At 38.2% G+C, this 21,429-nt stretch overlaps 2 protein-coding genes across 2 annotated transcripts in view; both read left to right on the forward strand.

The window, feature by feature from the left end:
* Nucleotides 1-21,429, forward strand: part of LOC114302083 (uncharacterized) — a 172,815-nt gene that overhangs the window by 143,022 nt on the left and 8,364 nt on the right. The window lies entirely within an intron of this gene.
* LOC114281894 (uncharacterized) overlaps nucleotides 20,228-21,429 on the forward strand; it is a 3,914-nt gene continuing 2,712 nt past the window's right edge. The window contains exon 1 of the mRNA XM_082912612.1: nucleotides 20,228-20,314. Within this exon, the coding sequence (XP_082768738.1) occupies nucleotides 20,228-20,314 (87 nt within the window). The remainder of the gene's footprint in view (nucleotides 20,315-21,429) is intronic.

The raw sequence follows: 21,429 nt of genomic DNA on the forward strand, positions 1-21,429 counted from the left end.
TTTACAATTACTACAATATACCTAGTACAACTGGACTAATTTAATGTACATGGAAGCCATTATTGATTCATAGTGAAGTTACAATTACTACAATATACCACAGCCACCAAAAGGGTCTTATCAACCCCTAAAAAACAAGCAGTGCTTAAAGCCTGAATAAGATCTTCAAATTTTCCATGCTTGGGCACAATAATAGTTATTGGGGATGGTGGAGTATCTTCATCAGTGCTCATGATTGTCAAAGTCATTGTCCGTATCATCGTTGATGGTAATGGTAATGAGAGGTACATGAATGGATCAAAGATAACAGAGACCTTTTGGCAAACAAGACACACTAATGTGGACCTATATTGACCCTACAATGGCAAAAAATCAAGATGCATTTAATCAATAAGGATGAAAATTTTATCATCAAGAGTACCTAAAACCCAACTATTATCAACCACTCTCATAAAGAGCAAACAATGTTTCCATTTAGGGTTATAAACAGATTAAATTGTTATCTGTTCAATGTATGTCTAATCATTTTCTTTATCTACTACAAAAAAATAAGATATGTAAGACTGTTGGGGAAAATGTGAAGAAGTTAAAAGTAGTCCATTGTTCCTGATATATTCCAAAAGAAATTAATAGCCAAACTCTAATACATGCACGATTCTATGCAATAAAAAAAAATCAGTATGGACATATATGTGTCTGTAGACAATTTAACACATTGTAATTATGCAATGCTCTTATATTCAATCTGTAATTAAACCCTAATGGCCCTAATGGACTTGGATCAAATCAGATTTTCTTTCTGAACTACCACTCTCATAGCCATACAATAATGAAGGTCACTACCCAATGTTGGCCCAGTCAATTTGTGGTACTGAAAGGGCTTCACAGGGTACAGACCTAACAAAGACAAAATGGTTGCCACTGATACAAACCCACATCTTTACACTTGACAACATGAGCTTTTATTAGAGCATCAACCAAATGGGCTATTTTGGCCTATGACATATTAATTAAAAACCCCAAATGTAGAAACTATAGGATAAAAAGGAAGCATGCTTTGATCAAATTATTTGAGAAATACAAGTTTATCCAAGAGAAGATTTGATAATTTTCAATACTTAATTAAAAATCCCAAATGTAGCAACATGATTTGCTGGCTAAAATTCCTTAGTGGATAGTTATGCAATTCTAGCTTTGGGTTCATGTGGCAAGGATTATCTTCTTGTCTATTTTTCCAAAATCCAACTAATGAAGCTTATTGAGTGCCTTTGCCATGGTTTTAGTACATATTTCATTTGGCTAGTTGCCAATAAGGTGAGCTATACCCATTGAGGGAGATAAACCTCTGTCAAATTGCCTATGTGCCTGCAGCTACTTTCATTCTGCATGATAGATATTGAATACTAGGTTCAATAGAAGAGACCTGTGTTGCAAAAATTCAAAGCAGCGCCTAAACCACTCCATGGATGCCCCAGGTAGCTTCTTCATGTCAAATAGGACATGTGGGGACAGACGGAACGTAATTAGTAGGCGTAAGTTGGGAGTTGGCGTAAAAAATGCCATAAACTTAGCCGAAAAAGGCCTTTGAGGGCCGAAAATTGAAAGCAGCCCCCGAACCACTCTATGGATTCCACGGGTAGCTTCCTCATGTCAAATAGGACCTATGGGAATAGACGGGACGTAATTAGCACGCGTACATTGGGAGTTGGCGTAAAAAATGCCATAAACTTAGCCGAAAAAGGCTTTTCGGGGCCGGAAATTGAAAGCAGCCCCTAAACCACTCTATGGATGCCACGAGTAGCTTCCTCATGTCAAATAGGACCTATGGGGTCAAACGGGACGTAATTAGCACGCGTACATTGGGTGTTGGCGTGAAAAATGCCATAAACTTAGCCGAAAAGGCCTTTAAGGGCCGAAAATTCAAATCAGCCCCCGAACCACTCTATGGATGCCACGAGTAGCTTCCTTGTGTCAAATAGGACTTGTGGAGATAGACGGATCGTAATTAGCACGCGTACGTTGGGAGTTGGCATGAAAAAGCGTCATAAACTTAGCCAAAAAAGGCCTTTCGGGGCTGGAAATTCAAAGTAGCCCCCGAACTACTCTATAGATTCCACGGGTAGCTTCCTCGTGTCAAATAGGACCTGTGGGGTCAGACGGGACATAATTAGCACGAGTACGTTGGGAGTTGGTATGAAAAACGCCATAAACTTAGCCGAAAAAGGCCTTTGAGGGTCGAAAATTGAAAGCAGCCCTCGAACCAATATATGGATGCCACGAGTAGCTTCCTCATGTCAAATAGGACCTGCGGGGTCAAACGGGATGTATTTAGCACGCGTACGTTGGGAGTTGGCGTGAAAAATGTCATAAACTTAGTCGAAAAGACTTTTGAGGGCCGGAAATTCAAATTAGCCCCCGAACCACTCTATGGATGGCACGGGTAGCTTCCTCATGTCAAATAGGACATGTGGAGATAGACGGGATGTAATTAGCATGCGTACGTTGGGAGTTGGCATGAAAAACGCCATAAACTTAGCGAAAAAAGGACTTTGAGGGCCGAAAATTCAAATCGGCCCCCCGAACCACTCTATGGATGGCATGGGTAGCTTCCTCATGCTGAATAGGACCTGTGGGGACAGACGGGACGCAATTAGCATGCGTATCTTGGGAGTTGGCATGAAAAATGCCATAAACTTAGCCGAAAAACGCCTTACGGGGCAGGAAATTGAAAGCAACCCCCGAACCACTCTGTGGATGCCACAGGTAGCTTCCTCATGTCAAATAGGACCTGTGGGGTCAAACGGGATGCAATTAGCACACGTACGTTGGGAGTTGGCATAAAACGCCAAAAACTTAGCCGAAAAAGGGCTTTGGGGGCCAAAAATTCAAATCAACCCCCAAACCACTCTATTAATGCCACGAGTAGCTTCCTTGTGTCAAGTAGGACCTGTGGGAATAGACAAGAGGTAATTAGCACACGTACGTTGGGAGTTCGCGTGAAAAACGCCATAAACTTAGCCGAAAAATGCCTTTCGGGGCTGGATATTCAAGCAGCCCCCGAACCACTCTATGGATGCCACAGGTAGCTTCCTCATGTCAAATAGGACCTGTGGGTCAGATGGGATGTAATTAACACGCGTACATTGGGAGTTGGCGTGAAAAACGCCATAAAGCTTATAAATATATATTTTCTAGAAGCATGTCTACATATGTAGTTTTATGAATAAAATATATATATATATATATGTTTACACTTTAGACTAAACTTGACTTGGGGCTCATGCCTGACTTGGGAAATTTCTTTACACTTTAGACTAAACTTGAATAAACTCTCAACTCAACCGAACCCATCTGAATTGTAACCTATTTGAGACTTTCCTAAGTCTAACAATGGAATAACTAAAATTGTGGATTAACTAACAAAAAATTATAAAAATAGCACCTAATTTTGTGTGTTAAGTACTTATTAATTTAGGGAGTAAATGAGTATGTCAATGGTGTAGCTAAACTATGTGCTTTGGTCAGATTACTTTTCTGAGGTGTGAATGCAAACTCTCAAATAATATATCTATGCATTGAGTATCGTTTGATTATGAGAAACTGTACCAATGCATTTAACTAAACTTTTGTCTATAAGTTCTATTCTATGTAAGTCCATTCAATATAAATGTTATACATATAGCTTTGCATTGAATTCCAAAAGCCTAGAAGCACATTAAATTTTACAATAATGTCAAAAATCAAGAATTCAGACAAAAAAGAAAAAATAATATGTGATTCATATTCATTTTAAATGTGGACCTCACCATATTAGAGTTGAATTTAAAGCACACTATTTTTCTTGGTACTTTTTAGTGTCCGATAATGATAATTAAAAAAAAACATCTTTCAAATGTGAAATGCTAGGCTTTTGGGATAGGTTTACATAGGAGAGACAGATTTTAGAGAGAGGAACTAGATAGTGGCAGTTTTTGGATGGTTGTGAGCGGCCGCAAATGGCTTCCAGAACAAACTAGCTCTTGTTTCAGTGATGGTTAGTGGTTGTAGTTGTTGCCAACTTAGAAATCATACTTATGGCACTAGCCTCATTGGGTGTTTAGGGGTGTAAATGAGTCACGTCTTCACAGTTTGTTTGTATCTTCCTGTTTGTCTTTGTTGGTAGAAACCTACAAACAAGTGAATCTCAAACAAATGAAGACATGAAGCAAGTACCAAAATAGAAGGCTTTGAATTTATTTTCTGCACGTATTGTTGGTTTGAGATATATATATTTTTGACTTCACCTCCATCCTGGAATAGAAAATGATCGCAAGAGTTTGATTATAAGGTCAGTTTGTTCTTTCTCGAGTTGGAATATCCTTTTTCCTTCTTCATAGTTACTAATACCCAACTTCTCTCTATTTGCAACAAAATAGGAGCTAAAGTTAAAAAATATAGTTGATTACAAACCCGATAAAGCAACTTACAGAAGCAATAATCCAAATAATTTAATTGACAAGACTTCAAAAGTGGAAAACACCAAAGCATTATTCTCTGTTTACAATAATGCAAATTAGGATGCAAGAAAAATAGATGTTTTGTCCACAAAATGATAATTAAAATTTTATAATACTCTCTCTATCTCATTTTATGTTTCCAACTCCCCATTTTTGAAAATTCATTTTATGTGTCCTAGTTTGAGAAGTTAAAAAATTTTAACCATTACTTCCTTATTTCAAACTATATTTAAATACAATTTCAATTACAATTGACATTCTTGCAATTTTTGTTTTGTAGATGGCTATAATTTTTGTTTACAATGGAACTAATGGGTGTAATTTTTGTTTTGTAGATGGCTTTTGGCATTGACATGTGAATCTTCCATTTTTTTGTACGGAGAATAATTCACACTTTTGAATAGTTGGGAAGTTTTTTTTGTCCTTTGCTTTTTGTGTGGAATTTGGATGAATCGTACATATAGATTTTTTGGAGGGGTACATAATACTTTTGACATGGAACTTGTTTTTATTGCCGTGGTATATATAGATTACCTTTTGTCGTGGTACATATTACAATGGTAATTCGTACCATGCCAAATGGTCATTACAATGCATAGTATAGTAAAAATATTTTTTGTGTACGGAGGACATTGTTTTGATAATGTATTTGTTATGTATGACGCTATTATTTGTAATTGGAATATATATATAGTTGGTTTGTATATAAGTTTACATTAAAAGGTATTCTTTTTTGCTTGATGGTTGTAAATAAAATATGCGTTATGGAATAGGTGGTAATATATACATATTGTTTTGTTTGTATACCTATTACAGGTTGCGGTGGATACATACAGGTTGAAGAAAAATACATTAAAATGAAAAAAAAATGAAAACATAAAATGATGGTTTTGACAACAAAACCGTTGGTAGCCAAAAATGGAAATATTTTTAGTGACTAAAAAGTTAGTAGCGAAAAAAGAATTAAATCTTTTGGCGACTAAATATTTAGTAGCTAAAAAGAAAAACACTTTTGGCGACCAAAAATTTAGTCGCCAAAAACATAATAATTGTATCATAGGTGACAAAACCTTTGGTAGCTAAAAAAAATTAAACTTTCACTGACTAAACTGTGTAGTAGCTAAACAAAAAATCGGACTTTCCGCGACTAAACATTTAGTAGCTAAAACAACACTATTGGCGACTAAAAATTTGGTCGCCGTACATACTTGAAGTTTTGGCGACAAAAAATTTAGTAGCTGAAGATGTGATTTAAATTAAATTAAATTAGTATCCTTTGGGCGACTAATAGTTTAGTTGTCAATTTGCCTCATCAGCAACTAAAGCTATTTTGTCGCGAATACCTTTCACTTTTGCCCACTAAAACGTTAGTCGCCATTTTGTAGGACTTTTGGCGACTAAATTTTTTTTAGTCGCAAATACCTTCCCCAACAATCTTCTCGCGACAAATCTAGTGACCAAAATATTTAGTCGAGAAAATATTTCGGCGACTAAAAACCTTACTTTTGGCGACTAAAATTTAGTTGCCAAAAGTGCAATTTCTTGTAGTGGCAGGAATGGCCACTCGAGCGGAAAAATAACCCTGCCCGGGCGCTGCCCAGGACCCCCCAAGGGGCGTTGCCCCTTAGACCCCTGCGAGCTGACCGGGAAGTTCGATCTTCGACATAGTTAGCGAAGTGGCAACGTGATAGGATTAGAATCACAAACTCCTCTGCATAGGCACAATTTGGGTTGGATTCGTATCTTAATACTCATAGCCTCACTAAAATAAAAGAACGAATAAAATTACAACTAAAAGGAATTTTGTCAAACGAGATTGCCAAAAACAAAAACCTAACAAATATATTTGTAATTTTCATCCCAATCAGTATATTAAATTTTATTAGTATTAAAAGGACAAAAAATCAGTATATTGATAGATACTATACGTATCGATCGATATTTCAAACCACACAAGGTGGAACTTCTAATTTTCTTTTTATTTGAAATTATCAAAACGTACGTGATTTGAAAGGAAAAAAAATGGCATGGCAATATGAAATTATAGTAGTTATGATAGGGAACTTCATTAATTGTACATGCAGCACTTAGGAAACAAATGTTGACTTCTAGACTTTGACAATAAAGGATTGAATTTATTTTTTGCCAACTTTGTGACATTTTGTATAGCTTCTCCCTCAAACTTTACTAGCAGAGGAGGACCCTCCTAGGATTTGATTGGCAGACAAGAAACTCATTCATTTCTCCTTGAGAACTAGGATTCTCCCCACACTAAAAAAAAAAATTCATTTTTGTTTGGGTAAAAACAAAAATTATCATTTGGATTTTTAAATTTTCTTTTTGACTTTTTAATCATATGTAAAATTTTCAAAATGGTGGACAAATTAAATTTAACCGTAAATGTGGACATGAATCTTGAGATAAATAAAAATGTAATTTCTCATGCCTACAATCTTATGATAAGGAGCTCCATTAATTGCAACTGCTACATCTACTCCTTTAACTGTTTCACTTCTGCCACTTGCTCTGCATTCTGGGATCCACCTCCCACTGTAAATTCGTGATCTTTACTCCTAGCATCCATTGGATCAACTCTCTGTATTTGTTATGCTTATTTGACAGAGAAGATAAATTTTAGTGCCAATAATGCCCCCCCCCCCCTCCCTCATTTTGGACAAAAAGATGTTTTTGTTTTGAATGAATGTCAAAAAGAACAAAATAAGGTTTGGACACTTATATATTTGGGCAATTCATTTAGGCTTACAAAAATAAACCCACGTATTAAAGCCCAAATACTTATAATAACATCTAGATGCTAAAATTGATCCAAAACATGAATTAAATAGACCTAACTCTTAAGCCCAATTGTCAACAGGCCCAAACTCAATCAGGAGGGTCCACCATAAGCTATTTGAACGTCAGAATTCAAATCATCACTTCACTACTCTCATTCCCTCTGCCTTACTCTGTTCTTTGCCTCTTCAAACCTCCTGCTTCGAAACCCTTTTTTGCTCATACACTCCAATGGCACCCAAATGAGCTCAAACTAAAGAAAAGAAATAAGCAGAAATGTTACCTGTGCAATGTTTCCCAATTGAGTTCCAACAGCTACTCCATTAACACATCTTCAACAACTGCATTATTCCTCGCCGCGATAGTTTTGCACAAGGAAAATTGGGCCTTACTTTCACTGCAACCATTCCTGATGAACTTTCTCATTATTATCCTATTGTAGACACCGAAATGATGTTCTTCAATAAGGCGAAGCTGGCCTGACATCCTTTGGACTCAAGCCCTAACCCTCTTTGCTCATGGCAAAAACCTAACCATGATTGGAGACTTTGGGTCCAGCGAATGATGGTATATGATATTGATCTTTGGAGGGCTTTTGGTATTTATGATGCCATTAGATTGTCAACCTTTTCCCTAGACATGGACAAATGGGCCATCAGTGCTGCTGCCTGCTTTTGGTCTGTCTCCTGCAACTCCCTTATCCTGAGGTGTGGTATGATTTCTCCCACAATTCTTGATGTCGTTCATTTAACTGGCCTCCCTACTTCTGGCCAACATATCAGTGCACTTTCAACCCCAAAGGCACTTATCAAACTTGATACTGACCTTAGTTATGAAAAATTCCAGACTAAATATCAAAAGTTTGGCCTTAAACCCTCAGATGAAGAAAGAACAGCCTTTTACCTATTGTGGCTTTCTTAACACTTCATGTGTGTTTCTGGTTTTAAAATTACCAAGGAATACTTACTCTTGCCACATGTATTCAAGAAGGCATAGAACTGGCCTTTGCTCCTTTTCTTTTAGGTACCTTGTACAGAGGTCTATTCTCCTTAGTTGATAAGGAAATTGATCATAACTGTGTTGGCCCCTTCTAGCTTTTCCAAGCCTGGCTTTATGCCTATTTTCCTGAAATCAGGCCCACCACCTAAACTCCATACCTCTTAGTATGTGAAAGTTATGCTGAATTTTTTCTCTCATTTAGGCCAGCTATCTCCAATTCCTTCACCAAGGTGTTCACCACTCTCTATGAACTACTTATCGATAGAGATCCTCATCTTTTCATCCCTTTCCAACATTTTCACTTCACTTCATCTAGACTCACATATATTAATGCTAAAGCCCATACCCTAGATGATGACTGGAGACAAAAACAAAGAAGCTTTTGGGCTCAAATCCTTACTTCTAGATATATTCTAGTGGGAGGGTCTATCTCCACCAGTAGACTCTCAAACTGCAGCTTTGAGAGCTATAACCCTTGCCGATGGGCCAGGCAAATGGATTTATATCAAACTATTCCTTGCCCCTATTTCCACCCCACAATTCATGAACAAGTTGGGGTCAGACTTCAATTTAAAGACCATTCAGATGTGGAGGCTCTCTTAGCTGAGAATCAAAAATTATTTGATCACTTTAGCTTCTACTACTGCAACACCACACCTTACCTCACCACAAGATTCAAAGAATGGTGGCTTCTCATGAGTGCAATAATTTTTGACAAAGAAGTTCAAGTCTGCCTCTGGAATGTGCATCCTGACAACAGGAAAGGAGTGGAAATGAGCATTGGTAAATATTTGTGCTCCTTTTTTACTTATACTTGTTATTAAAATTTCTTTCCTTGGGTGTGTAGTGGTATTGACATGCCATGTTTCTCATGCAGCCAAGTCTCCTATCAAGGTCACTCCTTTGGCTATAGAGATGTCTACTCAGGCTGTTCTAGCTCCTAGAGAAAAAGGCAAGGCTCCAATGAACCCATCAAAGAAACCTGATGGCAATCCTTTAAACATAACTAGCAGTGAAGGGTTCACACCTTATAACCAAGGTGTTGAGATTGAAAGAAGGACTAAGAATAGACAAGAGAAAATTCAGGATATTCTGTCATCTCAGCCACGATTGGAGGGAGGTGCAGCCCTTGAGAGGAGGTCAAAAAGAAAACAAGAACAACCAGTTCTTCCTCAAGCCACTACTCTTGCTGCACCAGCGTCTTCCTCTTCTAGCAGTTCTTCCTCCCTTCCTATAATGGTATAATTTTCACTCAAGCCTTTGTTAAACCACTAAACATTATGTTTAATGTACTGACACTCTATTCCACATTCCTTTCTCTCTTTTAGATATACTTTCAGACATATAAGAGGAGAAGACTTCTCTCTCCAGCTGCATCTCCTTTTTCTCATGAGGAATTGCCTAAAACCCTGACCAATCTACCTATTTCTTTGCCTGAGAATGAAGAGTTTCCTGAAACTTAGATTAATCCTTTCTATGCTTGCAGACCAGACCAAACTAACCTCTCCTCAACCAAACCCAAAACATCAACATCCCTATCATGAAGAACAAATTAGTCAAGAGAGAGTAGGCCTAAGAGAATTGGCTCCTGAACTAGCCCAAATTCTGTCTGATATTCCTCAGGGAATAGCTTTAGGAGGCTTAATGGCCATCCCTCTCAGAGGGCTGCGCCATGGAACCAATGAAGTCATTATTTTCCCTGGGGTGGCCTCTTCCTCCTTAGAAGAATCAAAAATCCTTGGCCATACCAGAAAAACTCCAGCAGACTTGGGCCATGTCAAAGAGTCTCTCATTGACTTAACCAATAACCCTGACAGCCATATAGCTCCTGTCAACAGAAGTTCCCCTGTCCATGACCCTGTCTCTGAACAAAATGATAACATTCATCAAAACAATCATGTTTCATTCTACAACCAAGAGAATGAGGCTGACAGAGTTGACACTAAGGTATTGGACAATGAATCAACTTCAAGTGACATGAGAACTCCTCATGAGGTGCTTACACAACCCGTTCACTCCCCCACTACCTCTATCCAAATACCTTCATTCCATCCACTTTCACCAGTAGATGCCCCTTTACCAGTCCATATTGAAATTCCTATGAGTCAAGGGGTCTTGCCCAAACCAATCACTATGGACATGGGGGATCAAACTTCTCACATTCATGGTCCTATCAGAGAGACAAACCCAGATGTCCTAGCCACCAATACTTCCACTACTCAGACATTACCAATACAGGTAATACTTTTCTCATAAATATACATCTTACTTTCTCATATTTTCTATATGGCCTAATATTCTTTCTTTATACTGTCTTGCAAGTATATTTTCCCAGATATCACTGACTGCTGAAATGAGGGTGCAAACCACACCAACCTAAAATCCTTAAAGGGAGGCCTTGACCGTCTCCATCCTTCCCCACATTGAAGCTGCTACCATACCTTCGACAGAAGTAACAACACCACAAATTAGTTTCTATTTTATATTGTATGTTACTTTTTGTTCTTTCAAATTTACACCAGTTGTTAACTTCACTTTATTACTGTTACAGCCTGCAGTTGTCTCTCCTTCCACAATTAAAGACTGGCTTCTTGGCATTTCTACTGTATAAGAAACTGTTGACAATCTTTCTGTCGAAGAAAGAGTAAAACAATTGATTGGTGAAGATCAAAAATTGGTGGATCAGTTCTTCAACTTACTGGACCAACCCTTGGATGATCTGGCTCTTTTTCACACCACAGTTCTGACTAACTGCCTGGAGGCCATTACACCTCTAGTGCCTTAGCTCTTTGATCCAGACCAAGTACAAGCTTTCCAGAACTTCTTTTCAGAACTTCCACAATACTTAACAGCTATCAATTTATTTCACTTTGAGCCAAAAACTACTGAAACTTGAATGGATCAAATGAAAAAAGTGGTCACTGCTCTGACTGAAGCCTCCACCAGATCACAAGCCCTTAGTCTTCAACTTCCTAATCTCACAGCAGAAGAGGCCCAACTGGAAGCTCAACTAGCACTTGTGAGGGTTTAGAAAACTATTGCTAAACAAGAACAAGCCAACCTTTCTCAACAAATTCCAACTCTTCTTGTTCAAGCAGAAGGTGGCCCACTTGTCATTAAACAGGCTCAAGCCAAACTTAGGCAAAATAAAATTAGGCCCCAAACTTCCCTTCAAGCCTGGAGTAAACTTTCAATGTACTTTCAAAAAGATTAGGCCAAATGTATTTATTTTGATTGTACTCTTGACACAATCTTTAATGAAAGATCTCTTCTAGTTACTCTGGTTTCTTTTGGCTTGTCACATATACTCACTCTTATGCTTTTATGACTTATTCATGCATTCCCACATAGTTGGACAATATTTCTTTAGGTATTTACCATTAATAACTCTCCTGTGTGGTTCACCTTCCAAAGAAGCAAGATGATAAGCTACTCCTCTAAGGACCTTATGTATTTTAAATAGACCTTCCCAGTTTAGAGACCACTTGCCATATTCTAGGCTTTTTAAACCAATTGGTAAAATGGTTTTCCACACTAATTCTCCTTTAGAAAACACCTTACTTTTCACTTTCTTTTTATAGCTTCTCTCAACTTTCTTTTTCTGAGCTATCAAGTGATTAAAGGCCATAATTCTTTTTTTCTCTAAATCTTGCAACTCAATCAACATGGCTTCTGCATATTCATCGATAGGAATATCCAAATGCATGGCCAATCGATTAGACCTCACTGTTACTTTTAGAGGCAACACAACATTATACACTAACTCATATGGAGTTTTTCCTGTGCTATTTCTTTTTGAGTTTTTGTAAGCCTAAAGTCCTTCTGATAGGAGATTATGCCAATCCCTAGGATTATCCTCAATCATCCTTTCCAAAGTGTTCTTAATAATTTTGTTTGTTGCCTCAGCTTGCCTATTTGCCTAAGCATAATAGGGTGAGTAGTTTAAAATCTAAATGCCATATTCTATGGCAAACTCCTTAATTTATCCCCATTTAACACTGTGCCTTGATCAACAGTAATGGATTGGGGTAAACCAAACCTATGGATCACATTATTTTTTAAGAACTCAATCACTTGAGTCTGTGTCACTACTTTTAAAGGTACTACTTCTACCCATTTGATAAAGTAATCAGTAGCCACCAATAAGTAAGAATGTGCGTTTGTAGAGGCTGGAAAAAATTTTCCTATCAAGTCCATGGCCCATCCTCTGAAAGGCCAAGGTTTCACTACTGAATGAAGATTTATGGTTGGAACTCTTTGAATATTGCCATGCTTCTGGCAATTCTAACATCCTTTTGCATACATTATGCAATCTTTTCTAATGGATGGCCCAAAATAACCATACCTATTAATCAACCATCTCATTTTATCACCAACCTGATGGGCTCCACAGATTCCCTTGTATGCTTCAGCCATGGCTCTCACTTGGTCCGACTTACCAATACAAAGTAAAGTCAAACCATCATGGGCCTTCCTAAATATGTCATCTCCTATGACAATATAATTTAGGGCTGGATATCTTACTTGCCTATTACTCCCTTCACTAGGATTCGACAGGTGTCTTATTAAAGGAAACCTTCAATCTTCCTCTGTTTCTTCCAAAGTAAAAATAGGCAAGAAATTTCTACACCTATTCCTAAGTGCAGAAAAGTTTCTTCTTTTAATACGAATCACCCTTTCCTGAGCTCCCTTAGGTATTTTTAACCCAGAAGCTGCTTGAGCCATCTCATTGGCCTCTTTATTCTCTAATCTATATCTGTGTGTGAATATGACATGGTCAAAGAAACTGATTAACCATTTGACCTCAGTTAGATACTCCTCCAAAGCACCCATTACACACTTGAATTCTCCCAAGACTTGCTTAATGATCAACTATGAATCCCTAAAATCTTGAAGACTTCTAATTTTGAACTCTATGGCCAACTCTAGGCCAATTATCAAAGCTTCATACTCAGCTTGATTACAAGGCTGAATATGTTGTGCTTCCAACTGATGTGCAAATTGGTACATTTGCTTATTTGGAGCAATCAACACAATACCTGCTCCCACTCCTTCACCTCTCTTTGAACTATCAAACATCAACTTCCAAGGTTCATTCTCCACCATATTGATTTCATATAAGTCTAAATTGATAGATGTGAAAGGGTGTTCTGTCAGAAAATCAACCAAGGCTTGCCCTTTGACTACTTTTTGTGACACATACTTGAGACATTATTCAATTAATGCTAAGATCTATTTATCCTGTCTTCCTCTCAAGATTGGTTTAGACAATATATACTTAATAACATATGTTTGTGCTATCATAAACACTTCTGTGGGCAACATATAATGCCTCAGTTTAATGGCTGCAAAGTAAAGTGCCAAACATAGTTTTTTGATAGAGTTATGCCTAGTCTTGGCATCATTTAACCATCTACTTAAGTAGTAAATGGCTTGTTCATGACCCATATCATTTTCTTGAGCTAATAAACAACCAATTGACAGGTCAGAAGTTGAGATGTACAACTTCAAAGGCTTTCCTGCCATTTGGGGCATAAGCACTGGAGGGTTTGCCAAGTACTTTTTAAGTAAATCAAAAGCTTCTTGATGGCATGCTTCCCACTTAAATTCATGGTCTAACTTGATTTTTATCAAATGAGAAAATGCTAAAGTTTTCTTAGCTATATTGGCTATGAACCTTCTCAAAAAATTAATCTTTCCAAGAAAACTTTGCAGCTCTTTTTTGTTGGTTAGGGGTTTTGCCTCTAAAATTGCTTTGGCCGTATTAACATCCACTTTTATCCCGTTGTGGTGTACTAAAAAGCCCAAAAAATTTCCAGCAGATACCCTAAATGCACACTTTAGGGGATTCATTTTTAGTTTGTAAGTTCTCATTCTTTGAAATGTCTGCTGCAAATGTTCCAAATGTTCATCAAACTATCAAATTTGATGGCTACATCATCTATGTAGACTTCTAAATATTTTCCAATCAAATCATGGAGAATAAAATTCATTGCCCTCTAGTATTTTGCTCCTGCATTTTTTAATCCAAAAGGCATGACTACCCATTCAAATGTCCCTAAAGCACCAGGACACTTGAATGCTGTTTTGTGTGTATCCTCTAGGTTAATAAAAATCTGATTATACCCAGCATGACCATCCATAAAAGACAAAATCTTATTCTTGGCTGCTAAGTCTAGTAATAAGTTAGCCACCGATATAGGATATTCATCCTTGGGAGTTGCTAGATTCAGATTTCTGAAGTCTATACACACTCTTAACTTGCCATTTTTCTTCATAACATCGATAATATTAGACAGCCACTCAACATACCTGTTTGTTCTAATAAAACCTGCTTTGAGCAAACTTTTAATTTCCTCATCGACCAATAAGGTGACTTCATTAGTCATCCTTCTTGGTGGTTGCTTATGGGGAAGAAAATTTCCTTTAATTGGGAGACTATGCTCTACCAATGCTCTATCTAATCCAGGCATTTCTTCATAATTCCATACAAAGCAATCCATATACTTAGAAAGCAAACCAACTAGTTTGCTCTTACATTCATTAGATATCTTAGCATTTACATAGATGGGCCTCTTACAGGCCTTACTCCCTAAGTAATATTCTTCCAAAGGATCCTGCACATCTGTCTTGAGGTCATCAAATGTTCCAGTTGTACCTCCTTATAACTCAGACAGCTACTGTCCATAACACATTCTACCCAAGAACAATTGGGCAAACACTTAGGGCTAAGCTTACTCTCTAAAAAGAAATAAAAGAGCCTAGAAAACGTAGATCTAATTACATTAGCTGTCTCATCCAGCTTGTCTTCTTCTATCACTTGTACTTGCATTACTCTTGATCTTCAACAATCTCTTCTTTCACAAACCTTTTCCGCTCCTGCATCAGGCTTGGTTTGGACAATTCTTGGCCCATCTTCTTAAAACCTTCCTCAACAAAGGCCTTAAACTCCTCATTTGTCAAACTTTTTCCCTGGGACTTAACTTCTTCCTCATCAATCACAATTGGACCCAAATCCTCATCATACAACACAGCTTCTACGTTATTAACATCAGCAACAAAGGGATTTGCATCTGCCCAGTAAACTTCGATCTCTCCTTTACCACCACTGGTTAAGAAGATCAATGCTTGATGTAGAGAAAAGGATACACAACCATTAAGGTGTATCCAATCTCTACCTAGTAGCACATTATAGTTAGAAATGGAGTCTATTACAAAGAAAGTTGTTCCCATTGACTTGGAACCAACCTAAAGTTGTAAAGCCACTACTCCTCTCCTCAGATGATCCACTAACAAAATTACTTATGTTCACATCAGTAGGAAGCAAGTCATCGACAGATTTCCCAATAGCTTTCAGTGTCTTAGAAGGAACAATGTTGACAATGGCTCCATTATCAACCAACACCCTTTCCACTAGCACCCCGTCTAAATAAGCTCTGACATATAAAAGCCTTAGATGCCTGATGATCTTGTCTTCTAGCTTTTGTAGCACAACCTTTTCTACATCGACAGACCTAACCACCTCAATTGATCTCAGGGGCTTGGCTTGTGTCTCAACCATTGCTATCTGAACTGCTGGTTGAGTCAAATCTTCAACATCACCTGCTAACTTATCTGGCTAATTTGGCTTGGCCTGAAACCTCTGAGGAATGGCCATAATCATATTGCACTCCTTAGATGAAGGTAAAGAACCAAAGTGAATGGAAGCCAACTTCTCTCCAAAGTCATCGCCAAAACTATCTGATTTAGCTTCATCTTCTCTAACTTCTTCATTAACATTCATGCTATTAGTGACCATTTCCCGGTCCTGATCATCCTTCATTGCCATATCTTTCTCATTATTGTCATCTTCATCAGACATTAGATCCTTCTTAACTCTTTTAGCTTCTGCCTCAACAAAGCCTTCTCAGAAAGCTTCCCAATAGGTTTGTCATCTGCCTTTTCTGGCTCCATTTTCCTTTTCAAAATCTGAACTGGTTGTACTGGATGAGCTCTAGAAATTGCACCCTTCCCTCCAACAACAGGAACCAATCCATCTCTGGTCCATACTAGATCCTACCTTCCAGTTAGCCTATCCCCTGCAGGTATAGGCATCATAGCATGGAACCTTCTTTGTTCTCTTATTTTCTGAGTTCTTGTTTCTCCCATTGGTCTCTAACCATTCATGGGGAACTTTTGGTGAGACACTCGTTGCCACCCTAGATGAGATGGTACTGAAGACTTCAACATCCTTGCCTGAACTAATTACATTTCTGGCCTCACTCTTGGGCCGTTGTCATGACCCGAACCCGCCCCTATGGGTTAAGGACATAACCGGCCAGTAATCAAGGGATTACCTACGATCTCAAACCAAACAAGACGTAACTCATCAGAGTAAAGGGGCCAAATGGAAGCAAATTCAAAACTTTGTCCTTAGAGTTGTGCTTATATGGCACGTCATAACAAACCATGCATATACATGTTAATAACTCACATCAAAATATGTACTAACACAAAACTCTATACATACAAGATCATTCAAGTCTAGGTCAGCCAATCATACTATATACAATCATGAACCAGAGTCCTCGCCAACATGACAAAATAAAACAAGATAGCAAAAGGGCGAAGACGAGTCTCGTGCGTGAAACGTAAGGGCTGACTCTTCAAAACCTTGGTTGTTCCACACAAACTTCACTGAGGCTGGGTTTGGACCTCTCTTGGCTCACGTACAAACACATGAATGAACGTGAGCGAAAGCCCAGTGAATAATATCAAATAAAGAAGATACATTAGAACAACATACATCAAACGGCCTTGGGGCCAATTCATATTTCTATCTAGTATATATATAGATCAAGTGGCTGTGGTTCCAAACACATCGGACGGCCTCAGGCCCAATCCATTCATGTCAAACTGGCCTTTGGCCCATTTATCTTCCATTCATGCCAAATGGCCTTCAGCCCATCCATTCTTTCATTCATATCAAACTGGCCTTTGGCCCAACCATTCTTTCATTCATGTTGAACTGGCCTTTGGCCCAGCCATTCTTTCATTCATGTCGAACTGGCCTTTGGCCCATTCATTCTATCTTTTATGTCAAACTGGCCTCTGGCCCATTCATTCTATCTTTCATGTCAAATTGGCCTCTGGCCCATTCATTCATAGCGAACGGCCTTAGGCCCAACCATTTGGTATAGCAAACATTTGTCCACAATTCAAATCAACAGACTCATAAAACTTATAGAGGAATAAGTAATTGGACAAACAACATATTTCAAAATATCTTTGTTAAGATATTACTCACAGTGATCGGCTGGATGATTTGCCCTGGAGCTCGACCCTACACATTTCATAAACACAATGGGTCACAAACAATTCAATCCATTCTTAATTCACATATTCCTCTTTAGGCGAGATACATAACACATTTACAAAATTTCAGAAACAGGGGTCCCCACTCGAGCGTGGACTTTCCCGCTCGAGCGGACCCATAAGGTCTACAAAAGTGCTGGTTGCCTCGTTTCTACGCTCGAGCGTGAATTCAGACGCTCGAGCTGAAGGTCATTCTACATAGCTCCCCGCTCGAGCGTAAACTTCCCCGCTCGAGCAGACATCAATGTCTACAAAATATTCTGGGAGCTCGTATTTTACGCTCGAGTGGCGGTTCCCCCACTTGAGCGGGCGTCAAGAATTCTGGGTTTTCCAGAACTTGTTCTTAAGCTCAAATTCGACCTCCAAAGGTCCAAAACCCACAATTTTGGTTTCAAAACATGCAAATACAATATATATCATGAGTACACAGCGAGATGAGGTCAATTGCTCAAAATCATGGCCCAATTCTTCAAAATAAATCAACATTCCTTTAGTATAATTAAGGCTCATGCACTCAACCCTCATATAAGCTTCATATCTTCCATAATCAAGCGTGCATGTCAATTTTTGACCTCATTTCCATTTCAATTAGCACCAATGATGCTCATAAACATGAAAATCAACAAAACCATGTTTGCATGTTTGCTTCAATGCTCAATTTTTCATAATTCACATATTACATGCTAGATGATGTAATTTCATAGGAATTCTCTACATGCATGCACACATGGACTTCAATCTTAACTTAAACAACTCAACTCATGATCTAACTCACATTTAATCTTCAATTCACAAAATCACAACTCAAACTCATGAGTTAAGGGTTGATTACTTACCTTGGAGCTTTAATCTTCCAAACTCATGCTTAATTCTTGAGTTGGTCTTCAAATTACTCAAGCTTTAGGATCAAAACTTCAATTTCCTTCACCCTCTCTCTCTTTAGCCGACCCTCTCTCACTCTAAGGTGCAAAATCTGATTTTTGAACTCAAACCCATGAATGAGAGTGTCTAATGCCCTTATTAAAAAGCTCCCTTGGTCACACTTCTTTAATATTACATAAGAGCACCATTTCATTAATTTAATCTATTTAATCTGATCCGAATCGATTTTCAATTAGATTTCACCGTAGGCTCTAAAAATTACGCTAATCACAATGGCATAGTCAATTTCAATTTCTGTGGCCGATAAGGCCTTAAATTTTCAGTTTATAACAGTAAGTTGAACAGATATTCCTATGGTGAACAGATAGAAATTCAAAACCACATATATTCATATAAATAGCACACCCAATCATATCAGACACATAATCACATTCATAATAAGGACCGATTAGCATAATACGGAACAGGGTTATCACAGCCATGATACTGCTGTTGAAATCCCCCAAATGGTCTCACAAACTATTGTTGCCCCCCATATGGCCTTCTAGTCTGTTTTTTTGGGTGGATAAAAATTTTGGGTGGATAATTTCATAGGGCTTAAAACCCTTGTGTTGTTTGAGCATAGCCCTCACGTTACTTGATCCACTAAAGCATGGATAAACAAAAGCTCCTTGGAACAAGAACGGAGCATCATCCTTACCTTAGTTCTCTGCAGGACCAAATATTCCTGGGTCTATCCCATCATAGAACAGACACTCGTTGTCGAAAATCTGCAGGTCACCACTACCCATAGTGTTGAACCTCAGGCCAACATTCTTTCCAATTTTTTGAATTCCATCAATCACAATGGCCTTGGTTTTTTCTTTCTCAGTACCACATCTGAAACAAATGAACCTCTTGCTAGGTTCTTCCTGGACTTTTTTCCCTTTTGTTTCTTTTGCCATCTTCTCCATTCTGTCTTTGTGAAGCTTTTCTAACTCTACCAAGAGAACTCTAGGGTTTTTCCCCTCTTTCTTTTAATCATTCAATTGTAAGTCAATTGCTACCATATTGATTTCCACCATGCTTGGGAATGGGTCCTTGTCGACTGCCATGACCCTTTATCTTTTTCAGCATATTTCAACATTCCTTTTTTAATTAAGTCCTGCACACAATTTTGAAACGTAACACAATTATTAGTAGAATGCTTGAAAGAATTATGCCACTTACAGTACTCATTGCCAACCTTGTCTCTTTCTTTGGTAATGTTGTAGCGAGGAATCAAAGTTAAAAACTTGTTTGCTAACAACTCATCGAATAATGCATCTACTTTTGATAAGTCAAAAGAGTACTACCTATGTGACACAGCTACATTCTTTTTGGTTGGCTGTGTTGCTGGCATGCTCACAGGTTTGTTAGCTTTCCTTAATGTTTCACAAACCACAAGTTTTTTACCTATTACTTGAGCAACATCTATGTCAATATCCATGTCAAACTCAACCTCTTGGTAATAAGTCCCTAATGAGGCTGCACTTCTCTGTTGTTCTTCTCTGAGAATGGCCTCATAACTAGTTTCCCTTGAAGACAACTCAAATAGGTCCCTAAACATCATGTCTTCAAATTTTTTCCTAAGTTCAAAATCTAAACCATTCTAAGCTAGTCTTATAACTTCTATTTCAGGCATATACACATGACATCTGTTTTTTGCTTTCTTAAACCTATCGATGTATTGTTCTGCACTTTCTTCTTGGCTTTGTTTAAATTTTGACAAATCCACTATCGTCACTTCAGGCTCAGTTCTGAAGAACTGGGCATGAAACTGACTCTCTATTCTTGCCAAGTATGAACAGAATTTTTTGGCAAGTTAATAAACCATGTGAATGCCACTTTTGACAGAGAATGAGGAAAGAGTTTTAATTTTAAATTGTTATCATAGCTAAGTTCTCCATACTAGAGTATGAACCTGCCTGCATGCTCTATGGTTGATTGTCTCTCTTTCCCTGTAAATAAAGCAAATTCAGGAATCCTATAATTTCTTGGAATGGGGGTTGTTTTTATCCATGGAGGATAAGGACACCTAAACGTTGGTCTATTTGGCCTTCTCAAGCCTGGACCATACATTTCTTGTATGATGTTCATGATTTGCTGCCTATTGTTAATCTGGGGGTCTAAGTATTGCTGTTGTTGTCCCCCTTCTTGAACTTTTGGCTAGAAGTAAGGAAAATGGGGGGCAAGGCCCTCTAGGCCTTGGATGCATCATGTTGGGTTCAAAATATGGTTGTTGCATGGCATGATCTCGTGCATTCTGAGGCCTCACTTGATTAATTGGCCTATTTCTTCGTTCTGCCATAGCCTGATAACTAGGCCCATCAAATGCAAGAATACCATATGCAGGAGTACCATACATTTGTGGCCTTCGTTGCCCCCCAGGTCTCATTCCCATATTATTTAAGTTGTGATTAAACACTGAATTTGTGGGGTACTCCCTCTCAAACACAGGATTTATGGTCATTTCCTTCTCATATCTCTCTTGGAGTGTGGGAGGTCTATAAAATGATATAGGTTCACTTACATTTTCATGCTATTGAGGAGCCACAAGAGGTATAGGTTGTGCTTTATTTATCTGAGTCTCATCCCCAATCCTTCTTGATTGGCTGGGCTTGATGTTGGCTTTTTCAAACAAAGCTAACAAGTCATTAATCATCACTTGGTTCTCATATGCAGACATGGAACCAATTGCTTGCTGAGTGTGTAGCAGAAGAGCCCTTCTTGGATCAACAGGAGGGCAACTGGATTGGCCAGTTTTGGCCATATTTTGGACATTTCCCTAGCCTAGCTCCTGTCTAGCCACTGAATGGCCATCAGTTAAGTTGTCTTGCATTCCTTCAAGTCCACAATCTAACTCTTCTCCATCTTCAACCCTTTT

The sequence above is a fragment of the Camellia sinensis genome, unplaced genomic scaffold (genome assembly GCF_055761805.1).
Source record: "Camellia sinensis isolate YWXY unplaced genomic scaffold, ASM5576180v1 Unanchor4, whole genome shotgun sequence".
Lineage (NCBI taxonomy): Eukaryota > Viridiplantae > Streptophyta > Magnoliopsida > Ericales > Theaceae > Camellia > Camellia sinensis.